This window comes from Larus michahellis, chromosome 7 (genome assembly GCF_964199755.1).
Source record: "Larus michahellis chromosome 7, bLarMic1.1, whole genome shotgun sequence".
Classification (NCBI taxonomy): Eukaryota; Metazoa; Chordata; class Aves; order Charadriiformes; family Laridae; genus Larus; species Larus michahellis.
In genome coordinates, this window is record NC_133902.1 from 54,103,721 (window position 1) to 54,123,197 (window position 19,477).

Consider the following 19,477-nt stretch of genomic DNA (forward strand, 5'->3'; position numbering starts at 1 on the left):
CAAAACGGAGTCCTCAGAAGCCCGAAGTCGGCCCCGCAGCTGAGCCAGTCGGTACACTGGGGGTGATGACCGGGCACTTGCTTCAGGGGAGCACTCCCGACCCCACAGAAAACCCCTGCGGCTCCCCCGCCCCGGCCCCACCCGGCCTCTTCCTCACCCAGAGCCTTCCCGGAGGCGCTCCACCGCCTCCTGCGGAGCCCGCCGCCACCCGCCCTGCTCCCGGTCCCCAAACAGAGCGGGGAGGTACTGGCAAACGCCCCGCCGCCCCGGCCGTCGCCTCATGCCCTCAGGCGGCCCGCCCAACGGCCGGCCTCGCGCCCCGCCTCCACCCAATGGCCGGCCTCGCCCCACGCCCAACCGCCCCTCTCGCGCCCCGCCTCCGCCCAACGGCCGGCCTCGCGCCCCGCCCCGGCCGGCGCGGGGGAGGGGGCGGGGCCTCCCACCAGGGCCCGGATGGAAGCGGCGGGGCGCGAGGCGGCGTGACCCCTCCCTGCCCGGAAGTGCGGCGGCAGGAGCGGCGGCAGCAGTAGGGCCGTACGGGAACTGTGAGGGGCCGAGCGCGGGTGAGGGCGGCGGCAGCGGGTCTCGGCGCTGGCAGCAGCGATGCGGCTCCGCCACCCCCCGGCCTCTCCGCTTCCGCCTGCCGCCGGGCACCGGTGACCGCCACACCTTTCCCCCCCTCCCTCCCCACCCCGGCAGTATGAGACCCGCCGTGCCGCCCAGCCAGCGCCGTGCTCCGGTACGTACCGCCCCGCGCCGGGGTGAGGGGGGGCGGCGGCGGGGTGGTGGTGGCGGTGGGGGCGGGGGTGGGGGGGAGGGAGGCCTTTGTTGTCCTCTCCCCGGCCCGTCGCCCCGCGGGCCCTGCCCGGGAGCGCTGGGCCCCGGTGCTGCCGTGAGGGCCGCTCCCGCGCCTGCTCAGCCTGTGTCCCGGCGAAGCCTCTTCGTCCTGGGGGCCGGCCCGGCAGAGGCTTGTGGCTGGCGTTGTTTGGACCTATATAATCCATACCTTGGGCAGGACGCGCTTTGCAATGGGCCGGTGCAGGCCCTGGCATGAGCGCTCGCAGCTGAAGGCATTCCTGCACGGCAGTCCCCGGCGGCTTGTTCGCTCGGGTGATCCTAAACCGCCCTGTGACAGTTTGTTCTGGGAAGTTCTCATCTTGTAAGGGGAAAGAAAAATATAAAGGGGGTTTTGGCTCCCGTCTTTGGGCTGTGGCAAACTTTCGGGGACGCTGGAGCAGCAAGTGAATAATGTTTAAAGGCTGAGGCTTGATTCATCCGTGCTGCGTGCACCATTTTATACGTGGTCAGGAAGTGGAGTTGACTAACACGGGTTTTCACCTGATGATGTCATCGACTGAAATTCGCTGGAGTCCGGTGAAATTTGTATCATATTAGGATGCTTTGAGAGCGGTCTAGTTGAGAAGACGCATAAAGAACCGGGGGGGGAAAAAAAACACCAGAAAACAAAGCAACATGAGCGCTACTGATGAGTTTGCAATATTTTTTTTTAACTGCAATATACTAAAAGCAACAGTTTATTTAAAAAAATGCAGCTTTGATTTGTGAAGATATTCTGGTTTTCTAAAATGGTGTTAAGAGTTATAAAAATAGTATTTGAACAAAAGGAATTGTTTCAAACCTCCTGCCAGGAAGAACAATCTGTGAGAGTCAAGCTGGGTCACTCCTTATTCTTATCAGTTCTGCAGAATGCATTATTTTGATAGATATCCCATATGGTTAGAGGAATTTGTACCACAGTGGTGCTGAAGCTGAGCCATTTGTATGACTGCCAAGGCATTTTGTTTAACTGCTAAAAAAAAAAAAAAGTTTTTGTTCCTTTTTCTGTTTTTACTAAAAACTTTATTATTTCTGGAAGTAAAAATCCGTTTTTATAGGGATGCTTAGCAGTCACAGTCCCTTCTGAAAGTATTTTACCTGGCTTCTCTATCTGGGCCTCCTGGGTTGTGTGACTAGGACAAACATAAATGTTTGTGAAGGATTTCCAGTGTGTCTACTGCGTAATATTTTCCCCACCGCTCTTTAAGTGGATATTTGCTCAGGGAAAGGGAAGATAATTTTTAAACAACATGCCTTTTGAATATGAAGCTGCAAACATGGCAGGGTTTGGTACATCACCAGAAACTACTTTTAACTCTCTTCTGGAAACCTGAGATTTTAAATATCCAGAAATATCCTTGGTGTTATATTGCCTTGAAATAGCTTTCTGCCAAAGTCTTAACTTCAGTACTTTGCAGTCTGCTTTTAAAGTGTCAGCAAAAATAAAGAATTACACTCTGAACTTGCATAGGTGTTGTGAACTACTTGTTGCTATTAAAAACTTGTATATGCTATGGACAAATACAAAATGAAATTGAAAAGCCACCAAGTTTTTTTCTGGCCTAATCACTGATTTCAACTGTCAGTGCATACTGTTTACAGTTCTTGAATGGTCAGCTGAAATCACATATTATAAAACTACTTTTTTATCTTTTTTTTTTCCCCTCTGTGTTGTATTTATCTGTTAATTTCTGTGCCTTTGAAGGCACCTAAACATAAATATACAGGAGAGAGAATGAAACCATTTGTCATTAACAGCACGAGTTAAAGTGGAAAGGAAATAGCTGAGGACGGTAATGGGTAGTGTAGTTCAGACTTGCACATAGATCTCATTGACTTCTCTTTTTATTCTTTTTTCCTTGGTTTTCTGTCTGCATTTGTGGTTTTCCCACTCTTTCACATACAGTCTTCACATACAGTCTCTTCACATCTCTACCTTATCTGTTCCCTTTTTTCTCTTTACATTTTATACCCTCATAGGAATGATTCTAGTTAGAAATTTGTCCTGTTGCATTTGTTTTCAGGTTATGAGGTATGCTGAGAAGCAGGCGTCTGTATATTTTGCATTACAAAACTACCCCATCGGTTTTTGTTGGTTTTTTTTCTCCCCTGTTGATCACAAGTGGATATTTGTGGTATTTTTTTTCTCACCCTTTTTTTGTGAAAGGCTTATATGCTACTTACAGGCATTTCTTTCTCTTTGTGAAAAGCAGTCTACAACATGCTGACCTTTCTGCTTCCTGTGTATTTGGCAAAACATGGTTAAGAGTAAGGAAATCTAAATGAGATTGTTATACTCATTAAAAGCAGTAACCTGATACTTGTAACCATAAAGGCCTGTGATCCTCAAAATACTGTGCCCTGGATCAAAACAAAAGGACTTTGAAAAGTGTCAGTGTCATTTCCTTCCCACTTTTTTTTAGGTTCTCCCTCACTACTTATGTTAAAACATTTTGACTTCTTAGGAGTCACAGTTAGTGCTTCCTTAACTATCTCCATCAAATCTGCTAATATGCCACACAGTCACCTAATGATAGGGCAGCAAAGTGATGTACTGATGATACATTAACTTGTGCGAATTGCGTGGTTTCCGAAGTCTATTAGCATAGTGAAGTCGGAGGGACACCCAGCCGTCTCCTGGATCCACAAAGGTCATCAGCCTGAGGAGGAAGAGCAGTTGGGTAGCCAAACAGGCTCTGTGTCTTGTGTGTGTCTTGGGCACTGCATTTTTAGGACGGAATAGAAGGCCCTTGCCTCAGTGATCATCTAATACCTGCCCCATTGTGTCAGAGATGTCCTCTCCAAGAGGCTTTCATATCTTAGCTCCCATTCCTCCCTCCGCAAAATGCGTGCGTGCTCACAAGAAACTTCTTCCTTGCTTTGATTCCTTGAGAAACTTCCCAGTTTATGTCCCTATGGCACTTTGTTTCTATATATTCTTGTGCCACCCCTATCAAAAGGACTCGTATTGGAATTGTCCCTTCATATGGAAGTAGGAAACCTCTCCTTCAGTTTGTGCTCAGTACTTAGGGGAGAATTGTTGCAACTGTGTTAGGGGTGAAGGTGTTTTCATAGTGGCAATTTAGATGATGTAGTAGCTGTTACTGAAAGAAGATGGTCGCTTGCCCTAGTTCAGTAGGTTTCTTAAGTAGTGTGTATACTATGTTACAAAGTGTTTATTGTTTTGTGTAAATGTTTCATTTCTTTAGTAATGTTTTCATTGTTCAATTTGTGTGGTGGGGCTGAATTTTGGCAGGAGTATGTGTTCAGTATTGGAGCAAGCTTAAACAGAAAGAACCTCAACTTTCATGAGCCCATTTCACCTGAGTTTAATAGCTTTCCGGTGTGGTTTTTTGGTAACCTGGTTTAAAATTATTCTTTGTCAGCTATAAAGGTTTTTGATGTTCTTTACAAGGAATCGCTTTGCAAGCATGCATGTATCTGTCAACATTTTTGTGATCAGTGTTTGCAAATAGCATCTAGGAAATGTAGTGGAAAGTGAGACACTCTTTTAGCTGATTCAGAAGCTCACTGGCGTGGAATAATCTAGAGAGCTCACTGTACAAATTCCCTGAATTAGATTACTTATCCTTGATACTGCCTGGTATCTTCCAAAAGCCATTTATCATTTGACTTTTGTGAAAAATATTACACTTTCTTTGGTTACTTGTCTCTTTCTTTCCATGGAAATCATCAAAACTGAGTGACGTAAAACAAATGTAATGTGTTATTTCCAGAATTTGACAGTTGCTTTAGTGAAAAAAGCTAGTTTCTTTTCCATGGAGTTTGTTCAGACATTGAAGATGGACTAAGTGATTTCAGAGTGGACTCCACGTAAAATTGAATGCAAGGTGAATGAGGAGAAGAATTTCTATGTTGAGTTCTCACATCTGTGAAAAGGCTGATGTATGTACTTGTAACCTTTGTTTTTTTTAAGCATTAGAAATGTCTAGTGTGCTCTCCCTTGATTTTGTTTGCTAAATATATGGAATGAAGTTGCTGGATTTTGTGAGCACTTGCAAGATGGTAGTTTACTTGTGTGTCTGTGAATGTTTAATTAAAAAAAGTCTCTAAACACCCCAACTTTAGATCTCGGCTCACTTAGCTGATAAGCATTATTTGAAGCTCTAGTTTGTACTCTTGCTGTAGGATTGCTTTAGAATAGACAGCTGCTTAGCCTTTAATTAGTGGTACTTTATCAATTGAGTACTGAACAGTCTGTATCAGTTCCATCCACCTTCGTTTGGGTGATGTTTGCTCTTTGCACAGTATTGTGTCTTGACTTCTGAAGTAGTTCAAAGGTGTATTACCATAACTGATTCTGTGATTTGATGTGTAATTTAACTGGCTGCCTTATAGAAAGAAAAAGCAATTAAGTGCCAGGGAGAATGCAACAGGGTAGCTCTTGATGTAGGCAGTGCTGCTGCTCATGGATGGAGTAAATGCCTCCAGCAGTTGGGAAATTCCAAAGTTCATGGGGTGGGAACCTCTTATTGTGGTACCTGCCTCTGTTGTGCAGCGGAGAGGATCACTGGGTGAAACTTGGGAGCAAGCTTTTTCTCTTGACCTCCTTCCTGATTGTGCCTTTAATGTTTTTCCCCTCCCAGGAGCTCACTTACCAGTTGGTCAAGTCACTTGCAAAATCCATTCATAAGTAGGGTTACGAATGGGGATGAAGGGAATGGTGGTGAGCGATGACTTGCACTTGACTTCTTTCAAATAGCTTGTTTTCTTGTGTATTTTATGTTTGGAAAATTAATTAGACTTGTGTGTCTCTAAAAGGGTTTGGGGTTCATTGCATCAGCTGTTGCTTCCTGAATAACTGAAATTACATGTAGGTGCAGAACTCATTCTGGCCTGAGGAATAGCTGGTATAACTTTCTCCTCTGGTGTCATACTTTCTAGTTCTCTGTTCCATGCAGGCTTTTTCTTTGGAAAACTACTTTCCCCAAAAGTTTTAATTTTCCTGGCTTGCTTTATTCATATTCAGTTTCTAATTGACGGATCTGTTTTCTCCATCAGCATGGCCTGTAGCCTGTGAAGGACAGCCGTTTTCAATATATGGAGTTTAAGTAAAAAAAAATCACTGGTTTAAGTTGAAATAAAATCTAAATACAAGTCATTTGTTGCTTTGAGCACTTGGTGTATTAATCTAATGATTCAGATTAGTTAGATACTACTTTCTTAAAATCCTTTAGAGGTGGCACTTGTTTACTGTCTGCAGTGTTTGATACGATAGGACTCTGAAGTACTTAATCTTTAGACACTATCTCAGCAACAAAACAGCACTCTTTGGCGATTTTTCTTAAGTTTTAAAACAGATTAATTCCTTGTTAACTGAGCTTAGTTTCAGAGTCACTTGTTTGTAATTGAAACTCTTGAAGATAAAATCAAACTCTTTTGTAATGAATTTAGATAACAAGTGCTTAATATAGTTTGCTTCAGCTTCTGGGATGGAGCAATATATAATGAAAATATTAAACTTTAATTCCTTTTTATGAGCATCATTTGTACCAATGGTCACACTGATATTTACATATCAAATTGAATAACTGTTCTTGTAACAGAGACAAAATACAGTAATTTCAACTAATGTGTTGTGTCTGTGGTGTGTGTGAAGTTAATTGCAGCAATTATTTGCATACATCTGGATTTACACCTATTTTTAGGTGTTTTTTTGTGCATTCAGAAAGTTCTGCTGACAGTCCGTATGAACTCATTTAAAGACTTGAGTCATACTACTTCAGTTCTGGAAATGTATGAGAAACCAAGTTGTCTGAAATCTCTAGCTTCTTTGGATAATCGTAGGTTAATAGAATACGTTTCTGCACTGACTGCCAAAGTCGGTGCGATTTTACTCTTAGGTCTGGTACTATGTTTGGCATATGGTGGTTTCGGTGGAATAGAATGTATGAAATCTAGTTTCAATTTTTTTTTATCTCCCTGCAGAACATGCCAAAGTAGATTTTGCTTGTTACTTATCTGCATATAGCAAACAAGCTTTTAAAATTAAAAATGGCAGCAGAAGAATATTTGTGTTGCAATGGGTGATACAGTTTATAAGAAACTGAAACCTCTTATACTGAAGAAGTGTGCATAAATACATTTTGGCAAGTTTTGCAAAATACAGTGGACATACGGTTGATCTGAGGCAAAAAAAATGCAGTAAACACATCTGAAAGTCTTGAATTAATACTATTACATCCCTTGAGCGGCTTCTGATTAGGGGAGTTTCCTGTCTTGCTTATGGCAAAAGATGTCTTACCAATCATGTTCTCCTAAAGTGTGGTCATTCTCATTAAAATAAAAAAAGGGGGGGGAAGCATGATATAAGTAGAAGTGGAAGGAAAGCTTACATAGGCAGTAGTCCACTGAAAAATTGGATGTGGTAACCTTTGTATCCAGAGTTAGTTGCTATGATTAGTTATATTAATAAGATTATCAAGCAAAATCAACCTTTATTCTGTAGTCAGTAGTTCTGAATACTGTTTTACAGGCTAGGCATCATTTTTAATAACTTATATACCAATTGTGTTTGGAAATGTGCCTTCCTCTCCAGCAGTTGTGGGACTCTTCTCTCTGAGTGGTGAGAGCAAAAATACATGGCAGTAGCATCACCAAATGTTAGTCTGGGTAACTAATAAATTACAGTGTCTAAGTCTTCACAGAGGCTTTCAGAGACACTTGTAAAGATGGGCTCATCACTTGGTGTTAGCCTACTTCTTGATTTCCTGATATTAAATTGCATTTTTTTCTTTCTGTTTGTTTTTCTTTGTGAAAGCAATTTTCTGTGGCTGTACCGCAGGCATTGCACTGCACTGTGTTTAACGAGGCAGCCTCGTCAGGACGATTCACAGCGGGGCTCTGTCTCACGTGGACCGAGGGAAAAGGGATCAAACTTGCATCTGCTTCTGGTCTGCCGTATTTGACAGCACCAAAGAGGAAACCAAATCTATTTCCTTGCCAGAGCCAGTGGAGGACTTTGCAAGCCCAACTGTGGTAGGATATCAGCAAAGCAAGGAGGGATATTTGGCTTATTCAAGTCTAGATGGTGGTGGGCTATTTTCTGAGCGGTCTGCAGCCCATGCAACACGCTTCCTGGAGGCACGGCTTCTGGTAAAAGGACAGCTGGTTGCAGTCATAGTTCACAGCATGATGGTTTGTGGAGTATCTTGCCAGCAAGAACCTCTCAGAGGCAGCTGAAGCAGCTTATGAAAAGAGAGTTTGGTCTGGTAGAATTTACTGCCTTTTCTCAATGCTGTTGCTTTTGTCAAACTGAAATCTGCTTAACTGTGCCTGATTAGCTGGGCCACCCCAATACCAGCCTGTTTGTGTTGTGTTTACCTTGCTGCTGCTGTTAAACTTTAGTGAAACAAACTGATGGCATAAGGAGACTGTACTCAGGGGGGCGAGGGAGGGGAAGTGAGCAAACATCCTGTTCACCAAGGTGTGAGTAGGATTTTACACATTCACACCTTGGCTAGGTGTGCAAAAAGCTAGAGCTTTTTGTAAGACAGCATTTTTCCTATAGTTTTGAGTATTGTCTTAGGCCTCAATTTAGAATCGTATTTAATTTTAAATTTTTTTTAAATTTAAATGTAATGCTCAAAGAGTTTGCATGGGTTTTGTCAAGTGAGCAGGTGACGTGTTAGCCGTTTGGAGAAAGGCCTGTAGCGGAGGAGCCTGATGTGGAGTGAACTGCACCATTCCCTGCTCCCTTTCTTTCTTGCCCCGGCTAAGCAACCCAAGGTTGCAAATCAGAACTGTGAGTTCTTCAGTCTCAGGTGCTGGCGAAGCAGCAGGGCTTGGTGTCACAAAGCAAGAAGTGGTTATTGCACAGTAGCCTTTTCTTATGAGGCATCAAATGGTTCCATGGAAATTGAAAGCTGCAGAAATTCTTTAATGCTCAAACTAATTTTGAAGAAATAACCTTTGTGAGAAAAAAAAATTGAATCCTACTTTTGGTCTTTGGATTTACTCTTTCTAATCCATAATTTAAAAGTTTATGGCTGCAGAGTTTGCTCAACTTGTCTGTCTAGACAGTTAAGAGATACTTAGAAAATTTTGTTCTGTCTTGAGCAAGTAGGACTGTGCTTTAAGTGGGAAAAGTTGTAGGAAACTGTAGAGGTTTGAATCACTTCTGATGTGGAAAAATGGAGTTTAAGCAGATTATTTTTGAATTGTTCTTAAATCCAAAATTATAAGCAAAACAACTAATATTTGGATGTGTTTGAAACAATAGAGCGGGAGAAATTGTGTACTTGTCTTCGAACTTCAGAAGTTGGACTTGATGATCTTAAAGGTCTTTCCCAACCTAAATGTTTCTATACTTGTATGCTTCTATAAACCAGTCTCTACTTGACTGAACTTCTAGGATTTTCTTTTTTACTTCTGCATGTGTGTGAACCTGTTTAGTTGCAGTCCAAGACTGAGATGTCAAGTTTTGCTAGTCTTGATGGCTTCTGCCAAGTCTTCATATAGCTATGCATTCAGAGATTCCTACTTTATATTCACCAAAGCAGTGAGCGTGCATCTCTGCCTCTTGACCTACCCATCTTTTCTAGAATGCTGCCTAATCAACTGTTGTGGGTGAAACTTAATACCCAGTCCATTGAAATTAGTTCGGTTTTAAGGCTGTTTGTGAGAAGTAGCATCAAGTGTGGTTTGGTCCTCTGGCAGAATTGAGTTTTGGGGTTTGGAAATTATGTGTAGGTTTTCTTCTGTTTCCTAGCATATAAGTATCAGTTGGGGTTTTTTTTGCACAAAGTGTAATGCTCTGTGACTTGTTTGGTAAGAGACATAGAACACGCCAGAGATGAGCTATACCTCTCGATGTTTCCATGAAGGTGCAGCTGTGTGCCCAAATTTGTCGACTGTTTGCTGTGATAGGTAATAAGACAGCAAATGAATGAAAACCTCTCCTGATAACATCTGTGAGTATGAACTTCTGGCTGCTGAAAGCAGTTGTACCATTTCAATGTGAACTTTCCAGGTGATAACAATCTGCAGAGGTTAATGAGGAGAGCATTATGCTGCTGTTGCTCTGTATAACTTCTCTGCAGCAAATGAAAGCACCTGTCTCCAGAGAGTATAGTCCAGTGCTTTTCACAAATCTTACAAATTTAAAAATAGAAGAAAACGAAAACACCCCAAAGTGTGAATCTGCTGGAGAAAGATATTTTTTTGGTACAATTGAAGTCAACTCCCTTTTGGCTAATACAGATATTTTTTTCATGTGCAGAAATGAAAGTCAAGATTAGCGTTTTCCATTTGATTAACTCTTGATTGTGTGTAACTGAAGTATTTAGGGAAAAAATATCTTCATTTAATGTACTTTCACATGCCAATGACTTGTTTGAGCAAGAGTAATGGAGTGAAACTGAGGAGGGGAAAAGACCACTCTGGCTGTATACCGGGAAAAGACCACTCTGGCTGTATACCGGGAAAAAACCCAATAGCAATAGATTATTTGAATACAATAGCTTCCTAAGAGGAGTCCTGGTGGATGTGCCCATCTTTTGAGTCCCATAAAACTAGACTGGGCAATGAAATTGAAATATGCTCTAAGAAATAAGCTTGCATTTCTTCTCCAGGGAAGTGCATAGATGACTCCTGTAGGGAACGATCTAGATTGTCTAATAAAGGAGTGCAATGGGTTTCTAGTATTACAGAACATTAATGCAAGCCTAATGCTGAGGGATTTTTATTAATAAGCTTGGTTTATGTAAACTAGACAGTTATGGTTCAAGCTCTGCTGGGCACAGGGTCTTCTCTCAGCTGAGGTAAAATTCAACTTTATTTTTCAAAGGGTTAAGATAGAAAAGAAAAAGCTTGAAAACTACATGTATTCAAATGTACAGTTTTTACAACTAATAGTATAATCTTGCTAATTTTGAGCTGCTGACTTCAGTGTTATCAGTTATAGCTACACCACCATCCTCCTGAAAAGTTGGGCACTTCCCATGTGCTGGGTTTTGCCTTGCTGGGGCTCTCCTGCTGGAAGCACCTTGAGGATGTGCTTTTAAATTCTGGAGTCTTAGTTGGTGCTATTTTAAGATGTTTCTGACCCCAGCTGCCTGCCCTGTCTCCACTGGAGTTTACTGTCTCTGGAGCAGGGGTGACAAGGGATGTATACATAGTTTCTCAGCTGTCATGGTCCAGCCCAGGGGCAGTATTTTTTCTTTTCTCGCTGGAGAACTGTAGAAAGGGTTCTGAATTGGCTTGTGGTGTGGATCCTGAGGTGTATGTGCTTCTCCTGGCTGGGCAGTAGCTTCCAGCAGAGCTGATGGATGGCAAGGGTAAGATCTTAAGCTTGAAGCACGTAGGAGCAGCCAAAGCTTATGATCTAAGCCCCAAACCTGGGTTAGGTTTCTGTAAACTTGGTTGCTATTGTGTGGTTCCAAAGCAAACATATACTTAAATAAGCAATTTTAATATTACATTAAAAAAAACCCAACACCAAAACCCCACCTTTTAGCTATTGTAGACCTCTCACTTCATTAAGTGTCATAGGGTTTTCCTGTGCATAGCCCAACTGCTATTCCCTTCCGCTTGCCCTGAAAAGGAAACATTCTTTTATATTAGAAGTACTATACATAATGTAAAATGTAGTATATCCTCAACTTACAGCTTTTCTAGCTTAGTGGGGTGGATATATATAACTGCAACTGCTTAAGTATTAATAATAACTGTTCACCCAAATGTTGCAGTGACAGATAGGGCTTAAATTCAATAAATACTAAACACTGTACTTAAATTTTCTAGGTATGTCTTGAGTCTGTTTTCAGAGAAGCAAATGATGATACTGAACAAATTGGAAAACTGCCTGTGCTTAATAGACCTTTCAAATGTCTGTTATTGTGTTGTGTATCATCCAGCAGAAAATTTAGTTTAATAGTTAGCTATATAGGAAATGCGCAGCAATTCTTTCAAAAAGATCAATTGTGAAGAGATGCAAATCCTGCTAATTAAGAAACAATCCTATCTTTTACAAAGTTCAGATTGTTTTTCTACTAGTAATGTCTTATGAATTTTTGTAAGCATAATCAGCTTACAAGACAAACTCATAAACAGAAAAAAATGGTAAATTTCTCTCTTCAACTGGATATTTTTTTTAAGTCTCTGAGATTTGGTGAGAAAGATAATGTCTCTTGTGTGGATTGGAGCAGCATTCAAGACAGTTAAATCAGCCACAGGAGTTTCATGCTACTGGATAAGTGTGACCCAGGTGATGGGTGGCTGTTACGCAAGTCTTTCTTGAGACCAAGGAGAAAAAAGGGCTTTCTCAGCTTTGAACAGTTTGCCCTTTGTAAGCTGGTGCTACCTAGAACTGTGTGAGTCAACTGGAGCATTGCTTCAGATGGGGGGAGTGCAAAAGTAACTGAGCCTTGGGCCTGAAAATGTCTTTCACTGCAGACTTAACCATTTTAATCTGGTTGGTTTGTTTCCTCTGTCTTTAGCTGCATATATGTATTTTCTCTCACCCAAGAACTGATAAGATAGTGAACTTCAAAACAATTCCATATTTTTTCCCAATAATTTGCCTCCTCAGTAGTTTAAAAAAACAAAGCTGACATCTTGAATAACAAATACTGATAGATGGTATTGTATATAGAATATAATGCTTAGATATTACTTGTAATATATAATACTATTTAATACTTTATTCAATGGTGGTTGTTTAATGAAAGGAAATGAAATCAGTATCTGTGTAGCTACAGCATGTTTATTTTGAATGGGTTTTTGGAAACTGATTTTATTGAACCATTATTACTTTAGATTTTTTTTAAAAATCCAAAGTTTTGTCTGTACAATTAAACAAATTGTATTTAGTTTCTGAATTAGGGATTTACTAGGAATAAAAAGTTGGAGGAACAGGATGTTGTTTGCCAGTTAACCTTCAGAAGGCGATCTATTTCAGCCAGTGATGAAAAAGCAAAGGAAAAAAAACCCCACAACTTTGTATTTCTTGAAATGTTCAGCCCTGTTCAGGAAAAGACTGTCACCGTTGAAACGGAATATGCAATACATGCATGTGGGATTTGTTGGTATGGTCATTTATTAGGCTTTCCATCAGAGACTGCTAAATGGTATTGATACCGGTCACACTTTGACAGTAAGTTATTTTAACTTTTACATTGGCTGTTAAATGCTTGCAGTAGTTTGTTGGATAGAGATGTTTGAGTGAGGACAGGCTCCATAGCCTCTCCGGGGGATTGTGGAGATTCTGTGCCATTGCGGTTTGGAAGTGCACCATGACATTGCTGTTAAATGCTGCTTTGTTACTCAGTTTCTGGACAGGACTTGAGCATTAGGGCACACTGTGCCTGACTCGCTCATGTGCAGTTATATCATGTGATGAGATGTTGGAAATCCTGTGATGTGCCAAAATATGCCAGCCCAGGAGGGAAGCACAGTGATCCTGGAGGCCGAAGCCCTGGAAAAAGAAAGGAGAGCAGAGAGACGAGGGTCAGCAGCAGGTCATCATCCGTTTCACATGATGCTTTCCTCCTTGCTGTAGAGGTCGCAGGGCAAGGTCACTGATTTGCTTGAATTGATCTGCGGGTTAGGCTCTGGCGGGCTGGGTTTGACTTTCGGGGTGCGTTGGATACCCTGCAGAAGGCAGTTTATCTAGCTGTTCCTGCCAGTAGCTTGTTGACTGTAATACCTTATTGGAATACAAAGATAAAACATTGCTATAGTCACTGGTTAACATGGACACCTGCGTGTAGGCACCTGTTACACCATTATTACTATGGAAGAGCTGTTAGGATATAGTTGTTATACTGAGCTTCTGCTCTTGGATGTGAGAGCTGGCAAAAGATCATGTTAACACTTAAGGCAATTCTTCAAATAGGTTTATAAAGTGTTTTGCAAGCTTATTATTGGATGAGTAGGAAATTCCTCTTTGTGTTTATATGCATGTGGTACTTAATGAGCTAGTTATTTTTTCAGTGAAAAAGTTGTTGAGATCATTCCAATGCAAGATGTAAGAGACTGGGAATGTGTTCTTGTCTAGCTCTAAGAGGTTGAAAAGTAACCTTTTCCAGAATAATATTGACAAATATTCAGTTTCTGGGAAGGGAAACAAGACAATGTGTTTGTCTGAAATTAATGTTATATTGGTATATGAGGTAGCTTTGAATCTTCAGATCTCTTAAGTTAGGAAAATAGCTGATACAGCTTTTGATGAAATTTAGTGTAAATATGTTTTATGGAGGGTAGCCCATGCTTTCTTTGCACTCTATGTGCAGGTAATCAATTAGAGATAATCAGCTTCAGAAGGCTTGAAGTTTAACGCAAGTTTTTGTTTGAATGGGAAAGCACTTCTGTCAATTCCTGAATAAAATGTGCTTTGAGAAATCACTTTTTCATGTTCTCTCTACCCACTTGTGCCCTGCTGCTCTGGGAGTAGTACTTGTCTTCGTGATGATCCTGATTTAACAGAGACTGATCTATTTGGCAGAGTGATTAGCAGGTGAAACCAATGCCTACCGTAAGAGATGAGTAGAAGTGATAAGCCCATCATGTTTGGGGTCTGGGAATTCAGGTTGAGTAAAGTACTTTTGAGCTTTTCTTTCCTCTTTTGAAGTAAGACAATGAAATAAACTCTCAGTGTAGAATCATCAACATCCGCAGCACTGCATTCAGCATGGTTTTATCACTTCGTTAGAAAATCCAAACAAATAACAAAGGTACTTGACGCTTTCTAAAAATACATCTCTAATTTCCATTTTGGAAGCCAGAAACTTCTTTTGCCCTCACCCATTAAAACTTGGTGTTCCCAGTGCATGTTTCCTCTGACGGTCAGAGACTTCTGCCTCTGTGGAAGGGCCACACTGACTGGCTTGTTAAGCCATGTCCAGACAGGCATGGAACTGCCTCAAAACTCTCAGGGGTGTTACCTGATAATGCCCCGTCACCTCTGATGCTTTGTTCTTGATAGCCCAGGGAGGAATAAATGTAGGTTCTAGCATGAAAATTGTCCCTCTAAATTGTTTTGTCCTGCAGATAACAGGCGTGTCTTCCTGCACCTCATTGATTTAATTCCACCCAGTCATTCTCCGACTGGTTTTGTGAACTGAAGCTCCATCTGTTCCCAACCATTTGATCTAATAAGCTGTGATGAGGGTTTGGTACTTGAAAAACCTTTTTGTTGGAGCTGATGACAGTGCCTAATCAATTATTCATAAACACTTTCTTCAAAGTAGTATTTAGCCTTCTCCCCAAGCAGAATACAGTACATAAAGTATGAGTGCGTAGGTACATCTTTCTTCTTGCCTTCAGTCTGCCCATGCAAGGTCTGCTTCGCCCTGGTAACCATGAGTGGCCAGGTAAGGGAGGGTGAGGCATGTGGTGGCCCACTCTGTCTTGATGTCAGCCTGGGGACTGGAAAAATCCTTCCTTCCCCAAACACCTCTACACTTCACGATAACATGTCTGAAGCTTCTGATTCTCTTTTGCCTTGTAGTTTTGGTAAATATCCCCATGTCCCCACCCAAATCCTGATTAATGGATTAAGTAGTGAGGGGCAGATCAGTACCGCTAAGCTGTTCCCCTGCTGTTCTCTGGCAGTCTTTTGGTATGTCTTAACAGACCATCTGATGGTCTGTTTGTTCTCCATGGTTCAGTTTGCTGTGGGTTGGTTTCTTTATTTTTTTTTTTTACTTGTGCACCCAGGCATATTAGAAAATGAAAAAGATTGCTCCTCAACGCAGGCTCCCAGTATGATATCAAACTGTTAAAAGTTATTGCTTTCTCCCAATTTTTTCAATCTAAAAATTTGATTGGCTTAGTAAATCCATATCAAAAAAAGTGACATGCAAATCTGTTCCTCAAAGATGTATCAGGAGCCCATGAAAATCCGTTGTTTGGTCCTAATGCTGTAATGGGAAACTTTATAAAAAGCTGAAGCTATTCAGAAGGATCTGAAAAGTGCACTTATGTAAAATCATGGCTTCTGTCGGAACCTGAAATAAATAATAAAAGTCACGCAGCAGGTGGAAGTAGCCTCTGAAGTACAGATGCCTGCGGTAGAACAGGTACAGAGACAAGGCAACAGATGGACTTGAAAATAACTGAAAATGACCACCTTAGTTTAGAGTTAAATTCTCAGTGAATCAAGCTGATTTAGCCATGGGACAGGAGGGGGCAGATAACTACTGGTAGCTGGCATAAGGTCACTGAACACTTTCTAAAGAGGATACTATCCAGCAGTTGTTTTCAGCCTTTTTCAATTGAGAGACCCCTTCAGAGCAAACTTGGCTCAGTTCTGCTGCTCTTTCATGGTTCCTAGGAGCTGACTGGTCTAATGGACTGAAGAATTGAGGAACAGATGAGAGCTGAGACAGTCCTGTGCATCTCATGCAAATGACAGAGTAAGGAACGGGCTGTATTTCTTCTTGGTTTTAGTTTTGGAGAATTGAAGAAGAGCAAACAGGTTCAGTAAGGGTGAGGAAAGCTGTTCCAACACTTTCAAGATATGGTTCTGTATAAAATCCATTATTCATTTGGGTTACACCTTTGGTTGTTACCATGGGATAGGATGTACTTCCTGAAATAATGGTAATATAAGTACTAATATTTGCTTTATGAAAGAGGTATGTTCACATGGGTCCTTCCCAGGAACTTTACTCTGGGTGGCTTTGTACAGAGAAACAAAACAAACTGTAAACCTGTAAACAAAACTTACGTAAACACAGCTTCCACAGTACATGAAACACAGTACCTGCTTAAAAAAAAAAACACAGGGAAAACAAGTTCCATTATTTTTAAATTTATGGTGGCTGTTTGTCAATATGGAAAGTGCTAGTTAAGATTGACATAAATAAATACAAGTTTTATTTGGAAAGAAAAGTCATTTATGAGAGGCAGCTGAGTTGTATTTTTGATTACACTGGAGGGTCTCAGTGATCCATATCTTGCAGGAGAGCTATTCAGTGATTTTTTTATTATTATTATTTCTTTTTTTCCATCTTGTCATAGTAAATCTCTTAGTAGAGATCCATTAGGGGATCTGACTATATAGCATCTGCTTCCTCATCTGATAAAACCTGAGAATTAGTTTTGTTTTCAAGGTTTTATATTCGCGATTCAGAGTGATTCCCATGTCGGCAGGCTTTAATGTGGAAGGGCTAATTTGTATCACAAATGAGTGAGAAGAGCTGCTGGAAAGGCAGGAAGGAAAGCATCCACCGAGGATCATAGTGATTTGCAGAGAATTCTTCTTCCTGTTGGAATAGTAAACTCGTTCACATTGTGACTGAATTCCATGCGGTCTTGCAGTGTCGTCTTACCAATGCTTGCATAAAACCTTGTTTCTAAGCGTTGCCCACCCCTGAAAGAAGAGTTCCAACATTAGTGATGTGCAATCACATCTTTTGAGTAAGACAATTAACGCGGTTTTATATAGTAAAAAGTCCTATATGGTGAAGCGCTCAAATGTTGCAGAAAGATTGTAGTCTTCTGATGTTGCTTTAGCGACAGCAGCATATGTTTAAAGAAACTTTCTGTATGAAGAGAGGAAATGTTTTGTGGCAGAAACCCGTGTGACTTTCATCTGGTTTGATCAGGGTTCATTTCACTTCTTTTTAGCAGCTTAATGGAGCTGCTTAAGTGAGAAGCTGTGCTTCTGGCAGGAATCTGTCTCAAAATGAGAGCAAACCCTATCTAAAGGAGAGTCAGCCCAGTAACTCCCGGTAACCCAGAGCTACCCTCTGCCAGACCCGCCTTCTTTCATTAGCTATGCACAAAGGCTAGTGCAAGTAGGCTGACTAATTACGTGTCTGAAGCTAGATGTGATGAATCTGGGCATATGACTCAATTTCAGGCAGGAGAAATTGTAGTGCTCTGTTAGGTGATAATCCATAACAAAATTGCTTTATTTGCTATTAGAAAGTTCTTCAGAATTGGTGAGTTGACTTAAACTGTTCTTCAGCTTTGTGCTTTCATGGGGAGCAAGCACATGGTTGTTCAAATCTGTTGGTATTAAAGATACAAGGCAACCATGAAAGTTGTGAAGAAAATACTACTTTTAAATGGAAGTTTTAATTTCTTACCTTCCCTTGAGAAATCCCAGGGTTGTTAGAACCTATTCTACTCCCAGATGGTGAGGTGCTCTTTCAGAACTGAATTATGCCTGTGTGGGCAGCTAACACATAGGTGCTAATAACTGAGTGCTTACAGGGCCCCAGTTACCCTCCAAATCAAAGGAAAACATCCTGAAGAAAGTTCTAACATGACTGGAGTGATCAAGGTAGTAATTTGCAAAGGTGATGTTGAAATAATGTCATTAGTGGTATTGTATGATGCACAAGCTTTTATATAGTATTGCATGAGGATTCAGCCTGTAGATTTTGAGCGCAAGGGGTCATTAATGTGTGACACCTAGCTTGTCTAACTAGCAAAGCCGTTGTCCTCAAGTTTAATTTTCAGATGCATCATTTAGTAAATGCAGCAATATGGATGTCAAAATATGGAATTTTTTTTCACACTTAGAGTGAACAAAACCTATGAATTCCTTTTTTTAGGAGAATTACTGAAGTTTGAATTGCTATCTTGATACTATAAACCTGCAATAAGTGGCAATGTCAAGGGTTCCCACCCCACCTCCTCCTGGGGAGATGTCCAGTGGACCTGTCGCTGAAAGCTGGTGTTACACACAGGTAATCTACGTGAATTCCAGTGGCTTTATTTTCTAGTCATAACCTTTAAAAAAATACCTAAAACTATTGAGTTGTGCTGACAGTCTGACTAGTTCTCATAGTTAATGTTTGATATGTAAGTTAAATTTTATTGAAATTTTCTACATCTTTTGTTCAGGTTAAAGTAGTAAAATTTTCCTACATGTGGACCATTAATAACTTCAGTTTTTGCCGAGAAGAAATGGGTGAAGTCTTAAAGAGTTCTACCTTTTCGTCAGGGCCAAATGACAAAATGAAGTGGTAAGGTCTTTATTCTAGCAACTGCTTTGGGTTTTTTTGTTTTTTTCCCCACTCACAAAAGTTGCAAACTTAAATTGCAAATAAATATTAAAACTCGGACATCTCTTGAAATTTTGCTATAGGTACGTATTTGTTCTAATTTCAAAGTTTCAACAGTCATGAGGGAACCATTTTGTTTTGGTAGCATGTATCATTGTGTCTTATAAAAATATTTTTGAATTTATTGTGGGTGCAATTTAAAAACATATGGTTTCTGTGTTTCTTTCAGGTGCCTGAGAGTGAATCCAAAGGGATTAGATGATGAAAGCAAAGACTACCTGTCATTATATTTGCTTTTAGTCAGTTGTCCAAAAAGTGAAGTCAGAGCAAAATTCAAATTTTCCCTGCTGAATGCTAAAAGAGAAGAAACAAAAGCAATGGGTAAGGGATTCTTAATGTACTGCATGTGGATTTGCAAGAACATACCAAAGAAAGTCAGTTTTGTTGTTTTTTTTTTTCAGTTGAGAACAGAATTTCACGCTGAGATAAACTTTAAAAATATCTTTTTTTAATATCCTTAATTAAAAATCTTATTCATGTTTCCTACATTTCTGATCATTGAGCTGTGTTAATTCTATCTTGAGCAGTATAAATCACAGCGCGTCACTAACTGCCGTCACTCCAGATTCTTGTCACTTAAGTTTCCTAGCAGATTATTC

The 19,477-nt window shown here is 40.8% G+C and overlaps 1 protein-coding gene across 1 annotated transcript in view; it reads left to right on the forward strand.

The window, feature by feature from the left end:
- Positions 1–451: 451 nt before the first annotated feature.
- The window catches only part of SPOPL (speckle type BTB/POZ protein like), a 33,152-nt gene continuing 14,126 nt past the window's right edge, over positions 452–19,477 (forward strand). Inside the window, exons 1-4 of the mRNA XM_074596207.1 lie at positions 452–739; positions 18,366–18,500; positions 18,658–18,779; positions 19,048–19,199. Of these exons, the coding sequence (XP_074452308.1) occupies positions 18,423–18,500; positions 18,658–18,779; positions 19,048–19,199 (352 nt within the window). The 5' untranslated portion in view covers positions 452–739; positions 18,366–18,422. The remainder of the gene's footprint in view (positions 740–18,365; positions 18,501–18,657; positions 18,780–19,047; positions 19,200–19,477) is intronic.